This window comes from Myotis daubentonii, chromosome 3 (assembly GCF_963259705.1).
Source record: "Myotis daubentonii chromosome 3, mMyoDau2.1, whole genome shotgun sequence".
Lineage (NCBI taxonomy): Eukaryota > Metazoa > Chordata > Mammalia > Chiroptera > Vespertilionidae > Myotis > Myotis daubentonii.
In genome coordinates this window covers 73,081,342-73,105,534 of record NC_081842.1, presented here as the reverse complement: position 1 = coordinate 73,105,534, position 24,193 = coordinate 73,081,342, and the positions used below count along the sequence as shown (strand labels likewise).

Genomic DNA, 24,193 nt, shown 5'->3' with positions numbered 1-24,193 from the left:
AGCTTTCATTTTCCCAGGCTTTTTTCTTTGTCTATGCATATTTATCATTTCTTTTTTATAAAAAATAAATCATAATGCCTGTTTTTTTTTTTTTCACTTAATAGCTTATCTCAAACATGTATTCATGTCAAGAAAAGTATTTTTGTAGAATTCTTATTACTATGAATTTTCTCTCTTCAGTCTCCCACTGTTTATATTTAGGTTTCTGCATTTTTTTCTACTCATAGAATTTCAAAGTGCAGAGGTATTTCTTTACTTATAATATTTGTAATGACAGTACTGTATTAAAGTAGCATGAATCAAACTGGCACAGCATCAGTTTATAATCAGTTCTCAATAATGTTGAATGAATTTGTTACTTTTTGGTTCTGTGAGGTAAATGATTAGTAGTTGTTAATTGTAATTTATTTCAAGTTGATTTGAATGCTTATATTCTGTGATTAATTATAACAATGATAATAGTGAATCCTCATATACATTTACTTTATAAAAGGTACATATATGCAAGGCAGTACTATAAGTAGTTTGTGTATATATAGACAAATTGGTTTAATCCTCACAATGTGATAGGTACTATTGTTGCCCCTTTTTAAAAAAAAAATGTATTTTATTGTTGACAGTAATACAAATGTCTCCCATTTTGTGCTGTTTTGCCCCCCTCCATCCAACCCTCGCCCCACCCCAGGCCTTCCCAATGCTATTGTCTGTCTCCATGGGTTATGCATATATGCACATATATTCTTTGGTTAATTTCTTCCTCTGTCTCCCCCCCCCCCCCTCAAAGTTTATTATTCTGTTCCATGCATCCATACTTCCGGGCCTATTTTATTCATCAGTTTATTGTGTTCTTTAGATTCCACTTATAAGTCAGATCATGTGGTATTTGTCTTTCTCTAACTGGCTTATTTTGCTTAGCATAAGTCTCCAGGTCCATCCATGCTGTTGCAAAGGCTAAGAGATCCTTCTTTTTAACTGCTGCACAGTATTCCCTTGTATAAATGTACCACAGCTTTTTTATCCACTTATCTGCTGCTGGGCACTTGGGCTGTTTCCAAATCTTAGCTATTGTAAATAATGCTGCTATGAACATAGGGGTGCATATATTCTTTCTGATAGGTGTTTTGGGTTTCTTAGGTTATATTCCCAGAGGCGGGATCACTAGGGCAAATGGCAGATCCATTTTTAATTTTTTGAGGGATCTCCATACTGATTTCTACAGTGGTTGCACCAGTCTGCATTCCCACCAGCAGTGTATTAGAGTTCCCTTTTCTCCACATCTTCACCAGTACTTGTAATTTGTTGATTTGTTGTTAGTAGCCATTCTGGCAGGTGTGAGGTGTACCTCATTGTAATTTTAAAATTTGCATCCCCCTTTGATTAATGACTGAGCATTTTTTCATGTGTCTATTGGCCATCTCTTATGTCCTCTTTGGAGAAATGTCTTTAGGTCCTTTGCAATTTTTTAACTGGATTTTTTTTCTTCCTAGTGTTGAGGTGTATGAGTTCTTTGTATATTTTGGAAATTAAACCCTTATAGATGTATCATTGGCGAATATGTTTTCCCATACAGTAGGTTACCTATTCATTTTGTTGATCGTTTCTTTTGCTGTGCGGAAGCTTTTCAGTTTGATGTAATGGCCCATCTGTTTATTTTTCTCATTGTTACTCTTGCCCTAGGCATTGTATCAGTGAAAATTTTGCTATGTGAGATAGCAAAATTGTACTATCTATGTTTTCTTCAAGGATTTTTATGATTTACATTTAACTCTTTTATCCATTATTGTCTCCCTTTTTATAGATAAGGTTGCTAAGGCACAGAGAGGTTAGAGTATTTGCTCCAGGTCACACAGTTAATCTGTTCTTCTAGGTTTGTGAATCCAGGCAAAAATAGAGTTCACACTGTTAACCTTTATGCTCAACTACATGAAGCACTAGATATAGGCAAAGTGGAGTTAAGCAGATGGTGTGGGATTTCTTTCAAAACTGTATTTAAGGGCTTCATTGAAAAGACTAGAGATTTATGTGGTTCCTTTTAAAATGGTTATTAATGTCATCAGATCTCCTTATTGAATGAGGTACTGCAAGTTGTAAAGTTCTTTTTTTAAAAAATATATATTTTTATTGATTTCAGAGAGGAAGGGAGAAGGAGAGAGAGAAACATCAATGATGAGAGAATATCATTGATCGGCTGCCTCCTGCATGCCCCCTACTGGGGATTGAGCCTGCAACCTGGTCATGTGCCCTTGACCAGAATTGAACCTGGGACCCTTCAGTCCACAGGCTGATGCTCTATCCACTGAGCCAAACCAGCTAGGGTAGTTGTAAAGTTCTATACAAATTACAGTTATGCTATATACCAAATGCTTTCTTTTGTGAAGATGACACAAAGTTATATAATTTTTAACACGTATAAAATTTTTAGTTCATGATAATCTATACTAATAAAAGAGTAATATGCAAATTGGTCACGACACCCTCACAGTCACAACCAGATATGCTAACTAGTCATGACCAGTATGCAAATTGACCATCATTCCAACACAAGAGGGATATGCTAATTAGTCCTAATATGCAAATTAGCCACGACCAGTATGCAAATTAACCAGCATTCCAACACACAAGATGGCTGTCCCCATGTGGTCAAAGTTGGCTGCCCCCATGTGGCCACAACATGGCCTCTACAAGATGGCCTGCAGGGGAGGGCAGTTGGGGGCGATCAGGCCATCAGGGGAGGGCAGTTGGGGGTGACCGGACCAGCAAGGGAGGTCAGTTGGGGGCGCCCGGGATGCAGGGGAGGGCAGTTGGGTACGATCGGGCCAGCAGGTGAGAGCAATTGGGGGTATTTGGCCTGGCAGGGGAGTGGTTAGGGGGTGATCAGGCTGGCAGGCAGAAATGCTTAGGGGCAATCAGGTAGGCAGGCAGGTGAGTGATTGGGATATCCCTCAAGGAGTCCCAGATTGGAGAGGGTGCAGGCTGTGCTGAGGAATTTTGTGTACCGGCCTCTAGTTCAATGTATAGTACCCATAATTTAGGCTCATGGAATTTTCTGGGCTTTGATTCAGAGCAGGCTACATCCAAGTCAGGCTGCTCTGTAAGTGAAAGCTGCATGGCTCTCTGGCTGCAGATGCATTTTTTAAATGAACATTTATTAAGTACCTGATACATGCCAGGTATAGTAATGGTACTAAGCATAAAGATAAATAAAATATAGCATGTTGGGTAGCCATCAGCATAAAAAGATTGCAAAAGCAGCAGACTTCTGTGATAGTGCTTGGTCACTTGCTTTTAGGCTTATCTCTTTATAAAATGGAAAAAATGAGCACAAACAAGGAGATCTTAGTTCAGTCCAGGCTTTGTCTTCCCTCTGAGTCTGAAAAAGCTCCTCTCACCTTGATGATACATGCCTAAAGTTTCTCCATGAAGAGTTAGTCATTAAAAATTACTCTTTGCCAAAACCATTTTTAAAATGAGTGTTAATTTATCATTTTACTTAATGCCCCTTGTCTCATTGGAACAGCTCAGTCTGTGACAGCCTGGGAGGAATCGGAACTGGCATTTTAAAACAGAAAGTCTGGTAGCAATTAATTGCTCCAGTAAGAAAGTCAAGTCTGAGCCTAGGGATCAAGGAAGGCCGGAGGAACAAGTGTATAGCACATAATTCAACCTGACAACTGAGTCTTATTTTTGGATGATGGAGGACCGAAGTGGCCAAACCTTGGTTGCTCATTGGCCACATGGGGCTTGTTTGGCTCCTGGAAGGTCTGGAAAAGTTGTTCGGAGAGTAGAGTTGAGAGGTGGCAAAAATGAACACATCTGGCTTCCCAGTTTTAACTCATTTACTATATCAACGAGTATTTCTTCCCACGGTAAAATATGCTGAAATCTGAACAGAATTTCAGAAGCCCAAGATTCCTAAAATGAGGCCCAGGAGTTTATGTGGCAGTAGACATGTAAAAAGCAAGGGTGAAGTGGTTTCCAACAAAGTGAGAAGTTACCACTCCCCAGGGAATGTTTGAAAATTTGTGGGACATTATCTCAGTGATTGGGGGATGCTGCCACCTGCAGTTGAGCGTGGGGGTAAGAGGATGCTGAAGGAGCTGAGATGTATTTTGGCTCGACATTGAGTGAAACAGTATTGCCTAGTAAAGAATTGTCCCACCCCAAGTGCCAAAAGCATCCTCACTAAGAAATGCTGACTTACAGTACAGGATTAAATTAAGCTATAAATTAAGCTGAACTAGATCAGTAATTGAAAGTTTGTACTCTTAGGACTCTGAGGATAAATGCTATGTGTATATGTAAAGGATAAGGGAGATGGTGCTATGATCTTGTAGAAATATTTTATTGACATTAATTATCTTGTGGATAGTTTTGCTCAATTTTTGCTCAGTTGCTTACAGAGGGTAAATTTTATTTTCTAATCTCAGAGTAAACCTAGGAACAGGGGGCTGTAGATATAAATTCGCAGAATCAAACTCCTGCTGGCTAGAAAAATTGGTTTACATAATGGAGTACACTGTACCTATAGCTACACCTAAAGCATGTTCTCGGCAGCCGCCGATAATGTAATCAAAGACAAAATGATACACATATTGTCTTTGTAGTTAGGAAAAATTGGGTTTTGTAAATGTACTACAGATAAAAGTAATTTTGTTCCTTTTTTAAAATCAGATGGTGAATAAATTCATGAAGGAACATGGTTGGGAGTGAGTGGGGTTGAAGGAAGAATAAAAGACTTACGTTGTTGGAAACCTTTCTTAAGAAACGCTTAACTAGTTTCCTTTCAATGTTATATGTTACTGAGATTACAGATGATTCACTGTGATTTCTTGAGCCATCTCTCACATTTATCTCCAAGTTTAGTTATTTCTAGGACAATTCATTCATTTATTTTTTAATATCTTTTTATTGACTTTAGAGAGATGAAGAGAGAGAAACATTGATGTGAGAGAGAATCATTGATTGGCTGCCTCTACACACCCCCCGCTGGGGATCAAGCCTGCAACCCAGGCATGTGCCCTGACCAAGAATCAAACTGACAACCAGTTGGTGCATGGGATGATGCTCAACCAAGTAAGCCACATGGGCCGGGGCATTTTCAGCATTTATTGAATGCATTCTTTGTAATATGTATGCTTCTGTCAAGTGTGAAAGACACACCTGCAAACATGAAAATATCTACTCAAGGTGATGTCACCCTGGCCATGATATTAAAATACTATGTGGTCTAGGGAACACTCTAGCTAATAACTCTGGCCTTTGATCACAGTATGAAAATCATTAAAGTTCCCTGGAAATGAGACAGCATAGTGTTTCTACTCTCCCACTAGCTCCAAAGCATTGACTAATGAGCTGGATGACTGTGGTATAAACAGACAACTGAATTTTTAAATTCACTTGTAATTAGCATATGATACATAGAGAATCTGCTTTATTTTTATGTATGTAGTCAAGTGTATGCATCATTTTTTTTAATGCATCATTTCTTAATACTCAAACTATAAAACCTTCCACAGTAATTGAACTACAGACTAAGAGTCCATTTGCTGTAGTTCCTGTCATTGTGTGGTGGAGCAGTTAATTTTGAGCAGGTGTGAAAAGATGCCACATGGTCACAGGCAAGACCAGACAGAGAAAATGACTTTCCACTGCAGCATATTGATTTGGTACCTCAGAAGCCTGCTACTTTGTTCTTTATTAAATTATACTTAAAATATTTGATTTTAAAATAACGTACTGGCTTTCTCTTTAGCTTATAAAATAATACATGTCAAAAACACTAAAAAGCATGCATACAAAAATGGAAATTGCCCTTAATACATATTCTATTCCATATTCATTGTGTGCTTTTTGGTGTTTATCCTTCCAGTGTTTTTTTCTAGGCATAGATACACTTATACAGTTTGTTTTCTTCTAGATCAGCATCATGGAGTATAAATGTTACTGTAAGTGCATTTAAGGAACAATTTTTTTCATTTATTGATGTTATAACCTAATTCCTATGCTCTTGTTAGAGTTTTCTTCCTATTTTAGTGTTTTATTCACAATGATGGAACAATTCAGGGTTTGGTATGCAGACAGAGTGGTTAGGGGCGATCAGGCAGACAGGGAGTTGAGCAGTTAGGAGCCAGTGGTCCTGGATTGTGAGAGGGATGTCTGATTGCCGGCAGTGGGATCGGGCCTAAACCAGCAGTCGGATCGGGCCTAAACCAGCAGTCGGACATCCCCCGAAGGGTCCCAGATTGGAGAGGATGCAAGCCGGGCTGAAGGACATCCCCCCGCTCCCCTATGCACGAATTTCTTGCACTGGGCCACTAGTCCTATATAATAAAAGGCTAATATGCAAATTGTCCCCTTGACCTGGAGTTCCACTGGGAGTTCCACCAGGGGTTGGGTCCAGCCGGCTCCCCCCACCCCCAGCTGCCCCTCCCGGCCTGATCAGCCCCAATCAGGGTGGGCTGGCCAGACCCCACCAGTGCATGAATTTGGTTCACTGTGCCTCTAGTCGAAGATAAGAGCTTCCCCCATAATTGTACCATGTCAGTTAACTCTTGTTTCTATCTTGATTACAAGATCCACAACAATAGCTGTTGAAGAAAGTATTTTTGAATAAATGATATAATAATGTATTTATCTTCCCTAATTGTTTAAAATGGACTATGGAGACACCGGGATATTTTTATTGTTTTAAATTAGGCTTATTTCATTATTGAAGCTATATATTATCATTAGACTTTTTTTGATGTATTATAAAATGTGAAAGCTTGAGAATAGATTTTGTTTTCAAATATGAAACTTAAACTCTGTTTAGGTTTAAGGTGTTCAAAATTTTTCTCATAGTTGCAGTATGGTTTGCTGAGCTAATAGTCCCCACCTGGGGAGATGCTGAATGTTTCCCTGGGACTGTCTGACACCACACAGAAGGAATTGAAACGTCTGCCAGGTGGTCACATGGATGCTGGTATAGGACAAGTTCTCATATTGTCATAGCAGGCAGAAATATCCCAGGCAGCAGCAGTGCGGAGCATAAGCAGCCACTTCTAGGCTGACAACTAAAAGCTAATAACTCACATGATTGAATTTCAGGGAACATTTTTCCCATAGTTGGGAGTGGGTGCCTGACTGAACCATTGATGTCAGCTATGAACAGTGAGAAAAATGCTCTTCTAAGATCAAAGACACATAACTGTATTTGGAATTTGTTCAAGAATAGTAACTTTGCGATTACAAACATACTTTTAACTGTGGTATTTTGTTATCTGTCTTCAAAGGAGAACTTCTTGTTGATAGTTAGACCGCTTCCTGCCTTTCATCTTTTTTTCTGACTGTGGACAAAGGCGAAAAGTAAGGCAGCACCATAGTAGTGATGGTCTTTTAAAAAAAATTTGTATTTTATTTTATTTTTTCCATCACCATTTATCCCCTCTATGCCCTCTTCCACCTCCACCCACCCTCTCCGCAGTCACCACACTGTTGTCCATGTCCATGAGTTCTCTCTTGTTTTTTCGTTTTTGCTTAGTCAGACCCCCTCCCCACACACACGCAGACACACACACACACACGCACACACACACGCACACACACACGTACACTAGATCTGTCTGCCTCCTCTCTATCTCTGAGTCTGTCTCCATTTTGCTCGATAGTTCAATTTCTTCATTAAATTCCACATATGAGTGAAATCATATGGTACTTTTCTTCTCTGACTGACTTATTTCACTTACCATAGTACTCTCCAGGTCCATCCATGCTGTCACAAAGGGTAAAGTTGTTTTAAAATATGGGCAAATGAATTAGGCATTTTAGAAAGTAAATTTGGCTCTCGTAGAAATGCAGTTGTAACTTTTGAATGGCTTTCAGATTATTTCCTGCCAGGTCAGTAGCAGAGGTTAGTGGTATAATCTGCAGAGAACCTGGAGGATGGAAAATAAGAATGTATAAACTTTAGGAGCCAGGACCTTATCGCGACCAACAGGAGGCTGCCAGCATGGAAAAGCAAGTTTTAAGAAATAGAAAACCCTTCAGACAGGAGACAGCATTTGACAGAGTAAAGACACTGATTTGTCGGGTTGGTAAGGTTCTTGTTCTTGGAATCAGCCTAAAGCTGCCTGATCTGCTTAACCAGATGGTATTTAATCAGGTGCTTCCTTAAAGGAATGTTGGAAGGTAGTAATTTGGGGCCATATTAGGCTAGTTGCAAAGTTATACTTGAACAACTTAAACAAGATGATATTTTCTAAATGAAATTGAAGGAAGAAAAGGGAGCAAAACTCATCCAAGATTGAACTCATCAAAATTCGCTAAAAATTACATGTGAAGGATACACCATTCGCTTTCTTTCTCAGCCTTCATTTTTCTTCATCAGCTCTTGCCAGTGATGCATCTGTACGAGGGTAATGCAGGTTATCCTGCATGAGTAATGGACCCAGATTTCCACTTCTCTGACTCTGTGGTAAGGAATTCTCCCTGTGTCCTAGAGCATTTTGACTAACGCTGTGTTTGGGGCAAAAGTCCCAATTACCACAGACTCTTTCATTCCACTTTTCTGATTTTTGTCTTTATTGACTTTCACTTAAAACAACGCAGGTTTTTGCTCTCCTACATTTTGTGGCCATAAGGTTTTTTGTTGGTATGTACATTTTTTTGAGATATTTTATTCTTTCATATAGCAAGAAACCTGGAAAATTATAAATTGCTGTAAAAATAGATAATCTGTTGTCTACTCTATCCTGCAGTGAGTTTTCTCATTAGAATAAAAGAAAATTACCATTTAACAACTTTTCCTATATTGATCCAGTTCATTTCAGAACCTGAAAGTGGCAAAGAAACCAAGAGTTCATTCTGTTATCTTACTGTAAATAAATTTGGAAAATTTTAATTTTAAAAATACCAGTTTACCCATTTGTCTTAATGATAATACAACTTCAAAGCAATCTCAGGTTTATAATTTAGTTAAAAAACAAACCATCTAATAACAACGAAACCAACAATAATAATTAGCTCAAAAGGGACCCAGACATTTTTTTTAACAAACTCAGAGGAAAAGATTATTTAGTTTTAAACTTAACTTCTTGTGGGCTTAGTTTTTTATATCTTTAAATTGATGGTGTTGTACTCTGATTTGTAAGGTCCCTTTCAATTCTAACATTGGAGTTTTTTAGTGAACCAAAATTTGTATCTCATAGAGTCCAATATCTAGAAATAAGCACAAGAAATTGATTGTTTTCCTTTCTCCATTTTAGCAGTGGTAGAGTCCAATTTTAATATAAGAATAACTTTTCATACTTTTCCCCCCTTTTTAATATGTTCAGAATAATTCCATCTTTTTTTGGTGTTAGGCCAGTAATTTCTGACTGCAATGTGTTTTGGGAGCATCCTAACAAGGCCTTGGGAACAATAACTATAGAATTACAAAAGCTAGCTCTAGTGGTAGTGGCGTAGATCCTGTTATATGTATGAATGAAGTAGTTATAGCTCTTGCACCTCCTTCTTCTGCCCAACACACTTGCTTTACCCTACCCAGTGTGTGAGATTTGCAGTAATAAAGAAGACATTAGGATTTAGGGTTCCATATAGTTGTTTGGTAGCAGTGATACCTTTTAGATGAATCTCAGATTTAAAAAAAAAAAATTATTGATTTCAGAGAGGAAGGGAGAGGGGGAAAGAGAGAAAGAGAGAAACATCGATTGGTCACCTCCTGCACACCCCTACTGAGGATCGAGCCCACAACCTGGGCATGTGCCCTGACTGGGAATCAAATCATGACCGCCTGGTTCATGGGCCGATGCTCACCCACTGAGCCACACTGCCTGGGTGAATCTCAGAATTTTTGAAAGTTAATATAACATAGACTCCAGGATATTTGAGGGATATTAAATAAAGCAGGTCCTACTTATGAAATCATTAATCAATCAAAGGGGGAGGATTACCCAAGAAAATATTAACCTGGATTCTGTCTAATGTTTACTTGTTGCATAGAAACCATTAAATGGCTCTACTGTTCATGTATCGGGCCGGTTTGGCTCAGTGGAGCGTCGGCCCATGGACTGAAGGACCCTGGGTTCGATTCCGGTCAAGGGCACGTACCTCGGTTGCAAGCTTGATCCCTGGCCCTGGTCCAGGCATGAACGGAGGCAACCAATTGGTGTGTCTCTCTCACATCAATGTTTCTCTCTCTGTGTCTCTCCCCCTCCCTTCCACTCTCTCTACAAATCAGTGGGAAAATATCCTCGGGTGAGGGTTAACAACAACAACAACAAAACCACTCTTTTAAAAAACCATTACATAAACTCAAGGTTGTTTAATAACATGGCCCTTATAAACTACCAGGGTAAGGAAATCATTTCATTGTACTTCAAGCTCATAATGCTAATTGAAGTGAAGTTAGACTATACGAATCACTTTAGCAGTACAGCGTACATGTCACTTGAACAAGAAAATCACAGGTTAAAGCTGACAAAAGTAATCATGTATTTTAACTCTGAGACCCTTAATCATCAGCAGACTTAATAGGACCCTTTTCAGTTTAATCCAATTTTTTTAATTGTTGCAATTGCAGAATTTACTGTTTCCTCAAATGCTTCTAGAACCACCTGCACGTGGTCAAAGAAGTATTGAACAGCAAGGGAGCATGGCCACTGGACCACTTGAGTCCAGATCCTGGTGTCCAATGGGCTCGTGTCCTAGCTGTGTTACCCTGGGCAGGTTCCTCTCTGTGCCTCAGTTTCCTTTTCCGTAAAAGGTGGGTGATTATAATTCCTTCTTCACAGAGTTGTTTTAAGGATTAAGTGAATTGATGATGATAGTTATAATAGTGCCCTTGGAGAATGATTAAGTCCAGAAAGAAAAAGATAAAAGTCATACTATTCTATTTTCACTATTCTCTGTGCTTTGTTATCCATGAAAATTCTATTTTTGGTTTTCAGTTTAAAACTACAAACCTTCCCTTATTTACAATAAAACGTAGCTTCCTAAGTGGAAAGTAAGTATTTGAAAAGAAAGTGTTTATTATTGTTTTCATTACATAGCATCCTTTTTTACTTTATAAATCCTCAGTATTAGGTATAACATACTCAAATGGATATGTTATGACTGGAATTCTAACACATTAAAGAAGTTTTTAAACTGGGAGATAGGTGTTGAAAGAGTAGTGACAGCAGTTGCCTGAACTGACAGCAATTGCCTGGACTTGACACAATTAATAATTTAGCATGTTTCAGTTGTCAAGGACAGGCCCCTTTTTCTACTTTTCATGTATCCGGGTACTTGGAATTCCCCATTAATTTTTCATTATGAAGCTCTTCCCCTGTTCCAGCTGGTTCCCCTCTTGGCACATGAATGGTTTGAATTGATGTGAAGGGCCCCAGGATTTAAAGGCCCAGATTTTGCCACCTTTATTACTTGTCGGAGTTACAAATTTCCCAGTGTCATAGGCAGTTTTGCTCCAGATGTAACTCATAAGATTTTTATGTAAAAGTACGGCTAAGGTGGTTCAGTTCTAACCAACCTGTTAGTGACCTGAATCTCCTAGTCTCTGAAAATTTAACGTCTCCATAATAAATCACACATTGAATTATTTATAAAGTAAAAAATTACTAGGGGCCTCCATGTCCTTGATTTGAAGCTATTAGGAATTGACTTTTTTTTTTTAAGGCAAAAAAAAATGTTTTTCCATATACTCCCTTGTAAAGACGTTGGGAAGTCTTATTTAAATATTGGGAAAGTTATGTAATCTTACTATTGAATTCCAAGAAACTACATGGAACATGTTTAAAATGTTAGTTAATTAAAAAACAACTTAATGAAGTTATACAAAATTCAAAATGTACCCAATTTTAGAATCCAGTGTTAGTTAATAGTAGAAGAGGGTTTGCATAAACTCTGAGAAAAATAGTGTGGGAAAAACAAAATAAAACAGCTGTTAGAATTTTTTAAAGACTCACCCATGTAGGTAAGAAATTATAGTCAGTGTAACGGTTGTATGAGGGGCTGTGAAAGCTGACTTTTATCTTTGTCTTCCTTGTAAGAAGTGAGAGAAGGGAATGGGGGCCAACATACAGGAGAGGGGGTGCTCTACAGCACAGCCTGGTCCCAGCTGGAGATAGTGAAATAAAATCAAAGTGGAGAATGGTAATAATGGGCCTTCAAGGTCATCTGGACCAACCTTCTGATACTTGAAGACCTTCCACAGTTTTCCTGCTTCATAAATTGATAATTTTGTCCTTGAACAGGCCTGGTTTTGAATTTTTCTCTTTTTCTGAGATGAAAATCAGGACTAGGTGCTGGGCATCCTTATTCTCAATCTGGCACTGGTATTGGTTCCATAGTTCCCTGCTTCTCTCCATGCAAAAACTCTACAAGCAAGAGGAAAACGAGTGTGAGAAGCATAAAAATGTTACTAGACTTTATACCTGTCTCAGATCACCTTTGACCAGTTTCCTGGTGAATGCCAACAAAATTCCAGTTCTCCTTAAGGGTTACTGTCCCATAAAGTCCCAGCCAATTCTTTTTAAGTCAAGCCTGAGATTTCAGGACAGGACAGCCACCTAACTTTTTTCCAGCTACCTCATCCTGTGGAGAGTTGCAGACCCTATCCCAGTCTTAAGTCACAACATAGCAAAGATCTGGGTACTTCTTTTCAGGATCTTTTCAAAAATTTATTTTTGCTGATGCCAGGAGAAGAGAAGCCAGGTCACAGTTGGCAAATTTTGTAGTTATGGCAAAGTTGGCAGTGACAGGAAATTCCTGGAACCTGGAGTTCATTCCTGGCTGTGTCCTCAGTGATATGTTTAGGTTTAGCCATTAGTTAAAGGGTTGATGGGAGAAATTGGGGCCATTAAAGTGAAAAAAGAGAATTATCTGAATTTTCCAGTGGTTTTGTAATTGCCGAGTATCCTGGTGCCAAGAATGTCGTCTTATTATATACTGTCTACTCCCTAATGGTTTGGAGCACAGTTGCTGCACTCTATTACATGCTGTCAAGTTCCCAAATTGTTTTACTATTATATAGATCTTATTTCACCAACAGGTCCTTTATTGGTACATCTCATCTTTTATATGTGTCATCTGTCTTCATGCTAGTCCATTAATCAGCCTTCAAAAGGTAGATTTGGGATCAGGAGGCCTTAGTAGAGGAGCTATATAAGAGCTGTAGGAGGAATTTGCCCACCTCTCAATTACAGATTTGGTAGTTATCAAAGCCAGACAGCTGAGAGAGCTCAGCAAGACTCAATGAGCCTTACCTTCCAGTCTGAGAAATGCCGTAATGAGATATAAATAATGTGTCTGACATTTGTTATTAAAATTGTGACTTGTTTCTCTAAAATCAGGCTGATCAAGCATACTTTATTCACATCAGTTGTTTCTTTTCAAATTCTCACCCAAACTTACTTTTATTCTGTGTGTTATTGCATATTTTTAAATCCAGTAAATACTTGTGCATATGGAAGGACCTCTTTTTGTCTAAAATATGTTCGGAGTATTGCTTAAACTTAAAAAAATTATTTGCAATAAACACAGGAAAGAAATTGTGTGTTACTCTGGGGTTATATGGCAGATTTGTCAGTGCGCTTCCCTTACATGTTGTGTTGCATGTGGAAGTGACAAGCTTTCGTGATATCCGTTAAATTGTAACCTGCCTATTGTGTTCAATGCAGAGTGCTGAGTTTAGTAGAGAAATCATGCTTGTCCTACCCTGCCTCTTAGAATAATTAGACGGAGATGCTTGTGCTTTCCTTAAATAAAGCATGTTTGTTTTGAAAGACGCAGCACTCGTGGGCTGTCAGTCACAAGAGCTTCTGAGAGCACTTCAGGAGCTGTGATGGCAACATTTACAGAGTGCAAAGGGAAGAAAAGTACACTGAGTCACAGATACATATCCTTGCTTGTTCCATGACTACCTCCCTCTCCCAATGTATTTACTATAGCTAAAACCATAGGAAGGGCTGTTTTGAAATATAATTGGAAATTTGGAATCCTCTGGCTAAATAAATGCTGAGAGACTAATTAAGTGAAGAAAGGCTTGGAGACTAATTAAATGCTAAAAAGGATTGTAAAATGGAATTACTTTCCCTTCCAAAATAAATATATTGATTATAAACTAAAGTCAGTGATCCTTAGAAGGAAGAAAGTTTTTTGAGATTAATGTCCAAAGCCTTTACTCAGTGTCCCTGGTTTGCCTCTTAATGGCTTTGGAAAGATTAAGTGAATGTCTGAGACTTCCCTCCTTCAGCTGTAAAATGGACATACTTATATCCACTTCAAGGGTTGTGTAATATTAAGTAAATCAATGTCTGCAATAAAGGCTTTATAAGTTATAAAATGGTACATAATTGGGAAGTAGCAATTAAGGAACTCCAGGGAGTTTTAATAGCACTACTGATTTTTTTCTTATTAGAAAATATGTTTAGAACTTACTAACGAAGTGTATATTATAAAGTGCTTTATTATAAAAAGTAGAACAATTTCTTAGATATGTCATCAAAATAACTTCCATTGTGAAAAAGAACGCCAAAGAATAAATACATAGTGTGGGCATATAGATGGCACTGTAGCTCCTGATAGTGATTATGTATTTTGCCCACTAACCCTTGTGGCTGTGACAAATCACTGTGTGTGTGAGAGTACTCCCTTCTACATGCCTCCTTTATGAAATGCCACGGTTGTAGGTATGGAATGACTGGCTATAGATGCTCATTGCAAAATACTGTGGAGATTCCAGGTAGAAAGGAACTGAATTAATGAGAAATGGCCTTAGTAGAGTTAAGAATCCTACTCAGGGGGCACCAGGAGGTCACTGGTTTGATTCCTACTCATAGCACATTCCTAGGTTGCAGGCTGGATCAGCAGTGGAAGGTGTGCAGGAGACAGCTGATCAATGTTTCTCTCTCATTGATGTTTCTCTCTGTCTTTTCTTTACTCTCTCTGAAATCAATAAACACTTAAAACTAAAAAAGAATCTTTCTTAGGGGGAAAATAAAACCAAATTTGAAAATTCCTGGATTGAACTCAGTACACTGCACTTGGATGATTCTTTCTCCCTAAAATCAGTGAACACCGTGCTTTTATGATACAGAAGAGCTTCGTAAGTGATTTTACAGGCGAGGTTTATATAGTTTATAATTCTTTATAGAGGGGCTTTTGTTTTCTTTATATTATATAGCAATACCTTAACCTTTTTATTTAGATAGGATGCTAGAAGATAGAGGGAGCAGATTTATGTAAATCAGGCTGTAAAAGAACATTCCCAGATGCCTCAGTAAACATGTATCTAGTGGGTAATGTCTATTTTCATACTGTGCATGGAGAAGAAGTAGGATTGAATTAGGGTCATACTAAAGCATTTAACTACTTATGTTCTCTCTTTGGTAGTTTTTTATAAAGGAAAAGGCAAGCAAATACATAAATAGGAACTTTTTTTTGTTTTGTTAGTTTAATGACATGAGGAACTTTTTAAAACAAATGCCATAAATTTAATACATACATTTAGTAAATAAAGCAAGCTGTCAGTGCTTGGCACTGTAGCTAAAGCATATTCAGCCCAAACACCTAAAAGGAAAACACAAGGAATGGTTAAGGATCTGAACAGGGCACTGTTCTGACTCTGGATCTGCAAATAACCACTTTGGTACCATGTGTGTTAAATCAGAAAATGGGAATATATTTAAGAAAAAATGTCTCCGAGTATGAAGCAAGTATGAAACAAATGACTTCTTGCTTAACTCTAGTTAGAAAATATAAATATATCATAGCTTGCTAGGCATTCTAATTAATTTCCTTGGCAAAGGTGCAGTTTGATATATAAAATCATTAATTTCATGTGTTTTCAAGTACTATTTATTAAAATATATAGTATATTCAAGGCAGCATTCTAAGCATTTGGGACTATAAAGATAACATCCTACCTTCATATACTGTATAATATAGAAATTATGAGTTAACTCATTTTAAGTGTACCACATTGTAAAGCATTAGGCATTAAAGAAGCTAGGATAAGTTACTTCAATAAATACTATAACTACTAAAATGAGAAATATTGATTCTTTGGGAAAAAATAAAGATTTTTGTTTTTCAACCAATAAGACTTAGAGATTTTGCTTTAAGTGAACTAAATTTAACTGTAACTTAAATTATTTCCTTTTTTTAAATTAAAGAATAGTAGCATAGGAAAAAAGAGATTCCAAAAGGAGATATAGATTGATGGTTCTTAAATAACATCATACAAGCCTAAATCATAGAAATGAAAATATGGTTCTTTTAAACTTGGACTAGTTTAGATGAAGCTTAGTAGATTTACTTTTTAAAAAAATGTGTGTGGCCCTAGCCAGTTTTGCTCATTGCCTAGAGTATCAGCCTGTGGATGGAAGGGTTCTGGGTTCGATTCCATTCAAGGGCATATGACTGTGTTGCAGGCTCGATCCCTGGTGGGGGGCATGCAGGAGGCAGCTGATCAATGATTCTCTCTCATCATTGATGTTTCTATCTCCCTCTCCCTTTCTCTCTGAAATCAATAAAAATATATAAAAAAATGTGTGTGATCTCCCCTAAAATTTAAAGGGCTTTGTGTAAACTGGTATATAGAAAATGAAATAATCAGTGTTCAGTGATGGGTGCAGGAGAAAAGGGGATGGATAATTATTTCTCTTGTGAGGTCAAAATTATTTGTTAGGAGTCATTTTAACATCTGCTACATAGAAACTATTTCTAAGAAGTAAAAGTGCCAGATGTTTGGTTTGGTAGTTTGAGTTAGCTATTTAGTGGGTGCTAGGAATTGCTGAGATGGAGGGTCATAGGAGCAGGAGAGAACTGAAGAGCACGGCACAGGTGGGGTGGAATAGAAAAGAAGCAGTGGTAAATGTGGAGAAGGAATAAAGGTAATAGGAATAAACATCAGGGAAGACATGGAGCTCATCTATTGAGCAAGTGTTTGCCCACAACATGCCTGGCTCTATGTCTGGCCCAGGAGATACGATGGTGAAATTCCACAGCCCTTGTTCTCTGTCATAGCCAAGTGGGATAGAAAGAAGGAAATGGGACGTTTCATTGTAGGCTATTAAATATAGGGTGCTGTGGGGACACAGGAAGCACCTTTCTCAGACTAGAAAGGACCAACAGACGCTTGAGCCTGAGATGAGTTTTAACCTAAGCCCTGAAACAGGGGTGAGAGTTCACTGTGAGGAGCCAGGAGTGCAGATGCTATGAGGCAAGTTCCAGGGGATGGTATTTGGTTCAGTGTGGGTAGAGCTTCAAGAATGAGAACAGAGCATAGAAACTAGAGCTGTAAAAATAAACAGGAACCAGCCCTAGCTAGTTTGGCTCAGTGGATAATGTCAGCCTGCAGACCAAAGGATCCCGGGTTTGATTCTGGTCAAGGGCACATACCTTGGTTGCAGCTCCTCCATGGCCTGGGCCCTGGTTAGGGATCATGCAGGAGGCTACCAATCGATGTGTTTCTCTCTCATTGACGTTTCTCTCTGTCTTTCCCTCTCTCTTCCACTCTCCCTCAAAATCAATGGGAAAAATATCCTTGGGCGAGGATTAACAAAAAAATAAACAAGGACCAAGTCAGGAATAGTCTTGTGTGTTACATGAAGGAAGAACTTTGGATTTTTTTCCTGAGCCCATTGTAGGACTATTAAAGAAGTCATGCAGAACAAGGTCATGAACCGATATTGTAGTGTGGAGAATTGAAGTCAACACAGCTGTAGGGAGGATCAGACAGCTGCACCATGTGAATAGGAGTGGACCATATGTAAGAGGTAGAAGGGACAGAACTTGGTGATGGTAGATATCAGGGCAAGAAACTAGTTGCAATGATTTGAATTTACAGTGAGAAAGTAGAAGAGATATATGTATGCTTTCCAGATGTTTATGTGAAGGCAATGCTACCAGTCCAAAGTCTGTGTGCCCAACATTTTGAAATGTCAGAGTTTGGAGTAAAGAAAGGTTTATTGATAAAGAAGTTGCCAACTGAGAAGATGAGAGACCTAATCTTCAAATTCATCTTAAGAAAGTACAGAGTTGAGATTCTTTTTTGTCAAGGGAAGGAAAATGGAAGGGTCAGTTGACAACCACAGACATCTGGGTGCCAAAGAAGATAGTGCTAGTTGATGTGAGTCCTGTCACAGATTCCTGCAAACCTTTGATAAACAATACATACTTCCCTTATCTCCTCAAGGGAGGCACTTTCTTGTAAGGGATTGTTTTTGTAAAAACTCTAGAGGCAAACAGAATTCCTCTAATGATTGGCATGTCTGTATGCAAGACTAGGCAGAGCTATTAGCCTGAAGGCCATGGGAACAAAGCAGGCTTGAACAAGAGTCTGAGGGGCCTGCCCAGTATTTCTCTCTGTTCCAGGAAGGAATATCCATTTCCTGACATTCTCCCCAGGAATATGGTGGAGGCAGAGGCCAGATCCAGACAAGGTATTTTCCCTGAGAGGCTAGAAGTCAAAGATGTAAGCATGACTCATAGTGAGGTAAGAAGCCAGAGCCTGTGGCATTGTTGGGATGAGTTATGAGTGTTTTCTAGAAAATTAATCCTGAGTTTTGGAACCAAGAAGTTTAGGAACCAAGTGAGTAGACGAGGTACAAGGGGGAGCCTATGAACCATGAACCATGTTAGTACCGGGCAGGCCTGCCTTTGGCTGTTAGCCCTGTGGTTTGAAGTTAGGCAGTCTCCTGGCTTGAAGGGTGGGGCTAGTTTATACAAAACAAAACAAAAAGAGGATCACCTGAAGGACGAGGAGAATTCAGAGAAGGCTTTAGATTTGAGATCCTGTGTAGACCGCAGGAGAAGGTATTAGCTAGAGGGAACTGTTGACAGTTTAGCAATAGTCTCAAAGAAAGCAACCGAAGGACTAAGCCCAGAGTAGCAAGAAATGAGATAGAAAGCACGGATTGGGAGTGAAAGGACTTGACTTTGAATCTTTGCTTCTGAGAGAAGATGGAAGAAGAAACAAGTTTTAAAATTGGTAGGCAAGATGGGGCTTTGGGAATGTCCCCTAATAGGGGTTTTTTGAAGACTCCTATTAATCAGGAGGCAGAGGCATTTGCCAAAGTAACTGGGATTTTGGTGGGAAGGACAGTGTGGGGAAGTCATTGGAAGCTCGAGCTCTAGGAACAGAAGACCTAGGTTTGAACCCTGGCTCCTCCACATGTTGGCAGAGTGGCCTTGGGCATGTTGCTAAAGCTTTGTCATTCTCAGTTGCTTCACTTTAAAATGTGACATGGTAGTGCTTTTCTCTAAGAGTTGTATGAAGGATTAAATTAATTAATGTAAAGTATTTAGCATGTAGCAGACTTTCTTTAAGAAAAAGAAATCTTTATTGTTGAAAGTATTATAGATGTCTGCCCCTTCCCCCATCCCCTCCACCCTACTCTCGCCCCCTCCCCAGGTCTTCACTGCACTATTGTCTGTGTCGATGGATTATGCATATATGCATATAAATAATATGATTAATCTCTTCCTCTTACCTCCCCCTTCCCTCCCAGCTTCCCTCTGAGATTTGTCAGTCTGTTGCTTGTTTCCATGTCTCTGGACCTATTTTGTCCATCAGTTTATTCTGTTCATTAGATTCCACATATGACTGAGATCATGTGATACTTAGTTTTCTCTGACTGGATTATTTCACTTAGCATAATACTCTCCAGGTCCTCCCATACTGTCTCAAAGGGTAAGAGACCAATAAAATTTATTATTAGCAGGCAGCATTTTATAATGGTCCAGAACCATACTCTGAAGTCAGACCTCTTGAATTCAAATACTGGCTCCACCAATTCTGTGCTAGCAGTGTGACCTTGGACATTATATAATTTACAAACATAATGCATAGTCATCAGGTGATCAGTGAATATATTTTCAACTGCAATGACTTTAAGTGAGGAGACTCCATGAGCTTGTCTTCCTTTTTATGCTTTGATTTTTTTCCAGTGTGATAATTATGTCAAACTACCTTTGCAACAACTGCATATAATAAAAACTTGGTTAATTTATAAAATAAAAGAGGCAAAGTATATGTTATCTGTGCCTCAGTGTTCTCATCTGTAAAAAGGAGATAACAATAGCATCTTACATCTTAGTCTTATGAATTGAGAGAATTAAGGAATATAAAGCTCTTAGCTTCTGGCACATAGGAAACAATATATATTATATGTTATATATGTTTTTTTAAAAATATATTTCATTGATTTTTTTATAGAGAGGAAGGTAGAGGTATAGTTAGAAACATCGATGAGAGAGAAACATTGATCAGCTGCCTCCTGCACACCCCCTCCTGGGGATGTGCCTGCAACCAGGGTACATGCCCTTGACCGGAATTAAACCTGGGACCCTTCAGTCCGCAGGCTGACTCTCTATCCACTGAGCCAAACCGGTTAGGTGGGCAATATGTTATATATGTTTATCCACATTATACATAGAGGCATTTTATATGTATCTGAAATTTACATAAAATTATTTATTATACTAGAGGCTTGGTGCATGGCTTTGTGCACTGATGGGGGGGTCCCTTGGCATGGCCTGCGGGGACCAGGCCGAAACCAGCAGTCCAACATCCCCCGAGGAATGTAGTAGTGCACGAAGCAGCAGGTGGCTGGGGAGGAGCCTGAGCCCAGGCTGGGCGCAGTGCCACTCCTGCTCATCTCGCCCTGCTGCGCCTGCTGTCACTGCCACTCGGTAGGCTCACTGCCGCTCTGCTGCGCTCTCTGTGCACCCGTCCTAGGGCGATACTGGCATGCCCATGACTGAGAAGCAGCCACAGGCTCATGCCTAGTCAGTCCCGATGCCGGTCCTGATTCTGGTCCTGGTCCGGATGGAGAAGGGGTGCGCAGGGAGAGTGTCCACAGGGAGGCTCGTGCTGCCACAACTGCGCTCACCGGCCATGAGCCTGGTTGTCTGGTACCCCTTGGTCAGCTGAGCATTGCTCCTGCTGTGGGAGTGCACTGACCACCAGGGGGCAGCTCCTGCGTTAAGCATCTGCCCCCCCTGGTCAGTGTGCGTCATAGCGACCAGTCAAAAAGTTGAATGGTTGCTTAGGCTTTTATACATATAAATAGATAATTATTTGTTTTAGTAAAAATTACTATTATCCTCACTCATCATCGTCAGTAGGTGTTGAGAAGAAATTGAGAATTTATCATAGGCACTGTGGGACTGCGTGTCTCTGGACATATTTTGTTCATCAGTTTATTTCCAACTAGCACTGAAGCCAACCTGAGATTGGAAACTTTATAGTGCTGGAGATAGACCTAGAGAAGAAAAATGATTGGTTGAGTTCAGAGTTGGGGTTTGTTAGCAGACCAATTACGAAAGGAAAAGAGAGCTAGGGAGCTGAAGGTGGTGCTGTGATATCCTATTTGGAGAGAATAATGATATTTATTGACAAATAACCCGGAAAAGGAATAAAGCTACTGGAGCATCTTTTTAGACTAGTGCTGACAGCTGTTGTGTGGAGGTGACTTAGATTTCATTATATTTATTCCATCGCCTTGTCATTTTGTCTGTTTCTGTTCTCTCTCCCCTCCCCTTCTGAACAGTCCTACCTAGTTCTTACTTTTCCTTCTCTGCATGTTTTCTCTTCAAGCCTTATATTTGGTCTGCCTTCTAGCAAAACAACATAAAAATATATAATAAGAAATCAAACTATTGTTCCTATATTCACTTCCTCACATATGTGACCAGCACCTAGCACAGTGATGTGCTCTGACAGATCCAGAAAAAAGAACCTGGCACATTCATTACCCTTAAGAGTCTCTGCAGGAGGAATTCACGTGAAATTATTGGGCATATATTGTACATAAAAATGATAATTGTCATACAATCCAATAATCAAAAACTATGGCATAGCTATTAAATGTGGGTGGTCAGAAAAGGTGCTCAGGAGGGAAAGACACAGAGCTGGGGCAAATAAAGACAGATTTTGAGAAATGGGAGTTCAGAGAGGCTTGCCTAGAAAATGAGGCCCACCGTGTGCAGGTCTGAGAGAGCAGAGGAACGAGTGCGGCAGCACAGAGCAGGTGTGGCTGACGGCAGAAAACAGCCTGACAGGAGAGCAGCGGCGGGAGGTGAGTTGAATGGGAGGTAGGCTGGACATTTAACACCCACAGTGCATCGCTTACCAGGTCACCAATAAGTAAGTATATGTTCCGCTGCGGTGAGAGAAAGTGAGAAAGAGACTCCTATGGCCTTGTATCCTTGTGCTTCAGATTCTTGTCATTGTGATCATTATATCCTCACCGTGTAATAAGTGCATCAAAACCCTTCTTAATTTAGAAACTAAAAGAGGAGGAAACGTATAACGCTAGGCCTATTGAAAAATAGGAATGTGGTGACTTTCTGATTAGGAATGTAAAGATCACCATAAAATTACAGGAAAACAGAAACTTGGCCTTTTGCAGGGTGGAGTAGGGAGTTGTGGTCTGGTCTGGTGGGAAACATGTCCAGCCTGTTACTGAATTCTCTTTGTAAATAGCTTTTTCCTTCCTAAGCACCTCTTTTGGTGCCATATCTCTTTCAAAGTGGCTGTTGTCTCTGTCTGTAGTCTAAGACAGCAGGCATTTTTGAAAACCAAGTTAAGCTCCCCCAAGACTAAATATCAGGGAGTGTAAGTATTGGAGATCATAAAATATATGTTCCTTCATGAGGTAAGGGCACAGGGACCGGAACTGCTAGCACAGCTAAGCCCTTCTTTGAATAGCGGGTGCCTTATTAGTATTCATGAAGAGCATATAGATAACATCTTGACAGAGTTAAAGTTGCAACTTGAAGAGCCACTGCTTTTCAATAAAGAGCCCATTTAAAGACACTCGGTGCATGAATAGAGTGGCTGAATTGCTTCTAAAACGAGAGTATTACTTTATTGAATTAGATATTTTTCATTTAATCTTTCTACAATTTAGAATTTTCATTAGAATTACAATAAATAATGATTAGCACTTGTAGGGCTTTTACCTTCAAAGAGTTTAGAGTTAATCTAGTTTGTCACTTGAAGTCATCAGAGATGTGCACTTGCTTTTTTCTCCTGTGCCCTGAAAGTGTCCACTTACCACCCCCCACCATGCTCTCTGGAGGTATTTCCATTGCCCATGAGCTCTGGTCCATGGGAGATGCCTGGAGAGTCAACAGATGGGAGGCTTTCCATTAGAGCTCCTTGTCCTTGGCAAGCATTTGGCCTCTTGAGTTAGGCTCCTGGGTTCTGGCTTCTACTCTGCTGTTGTGTGACTATAGGCAAGTTACCCTCAGCTTCTTCATCTGGGACTCATAGTAGTACCTGCCTCAGAGTGCTGTTGTGAGAATAAATGAGATAATGCATATTAAATATGTAGCTGCTAGTTTTTGATAAATATTAACTGTGTATTAGTAGTGTTTTTAAATTATTATTAGAAACACGTCACTCTGGGACGTTGTTAAGTGTAGTAAAGTATTAGGTGAGGAAATTAAAAGCCAATAAGTTCCTTTTTCAGGGACTGCTATGCACCTGAGTCAGTGCTAACTAAGCACTGGGACAGAAAGGGAAGATACCATGGTACCTCCCCTCTAGAAGTTTCAGTCTGTTGGGGGACAGAGGGATACATAAAACTAAAACACTAAGGTGAGTGCTAACCACGTCAAGTACAATCAAAGTTCAAGAAATTTTGACTTAAGATTTTCAAAGAAAGCTTTAGAGAGGAAGGGATATGGGATCCGAGCCTTGGAGGATGAGAAGAGCTTGGACAGAGAACGGGAGAATTTTAGGGTGAGCAAGACTTCAGAGTTGGGGTATTTGCCAGCCTCTGTCTCAGCAGGACACGCCGAAAGATTGAAAGCAAGGAGTGTCTTGAAAGCAGCAGGACTCTTGGAAGATTTTAAGTAGGTCGGTCCAATTTACATGGAAGTTCTAGGGCTACCCTTTGTCACCATTTCTTTGTACTGTTTTTTTGTTTTGTTTTGTTTCTTTTTTCCTCTTTGTAGACCTGAGAAAGCTGTGAAGCTTTATAGTCTTAGTTGGACCCAGAAGAGGCCTTACTTGTGGTTAGAATGTGTGGTTCTACCTTAACCTGTCTCATTGCATCTGAATTTTCATTCATATGATTTGAATGGAATTTTATTGGCCATTTAGGAAACAGTTTAAACTCTAAAATTCTCCGGTGACACAGTTAAATTCACACAATGTTTTAAAGACTGAGTGTACTGATTGTCTAAGTTGTAAGACAAGATG

General features: G+C 39.3%; 1 protein-coding gene across 6 annotated transcripts in view; it reads left to right on the top strand.

Annotated features, from left to right (window-relative positions):
• The window catches only part of BBX (BBX high mobility group box domain containing), a 298,024-nt gene that overhangs the window by 154,469 nt on the left and 119,362 nt on the right, over positions 1–24,193 (top strand). Inside the window, exon 4 of one of the 6 annotated variants that reach the window (XM_059687912.1) lies at positions 8,366–8,452. The exons of the other annotated variants lie outside the window; for them this stretch is intronic. Within the exon in view, the coding sequence (XP_059543895.1) occupies positions 8,420–8,452 (33 nt within the window). The 5' untranslated portion in view covers positions 8,366–8,419. The remainder of the gene's footprint in view (positions 1–8,365; positions 8,453–24,193) is intronic. 6 annotated transcript variants of the gene reach the window in all.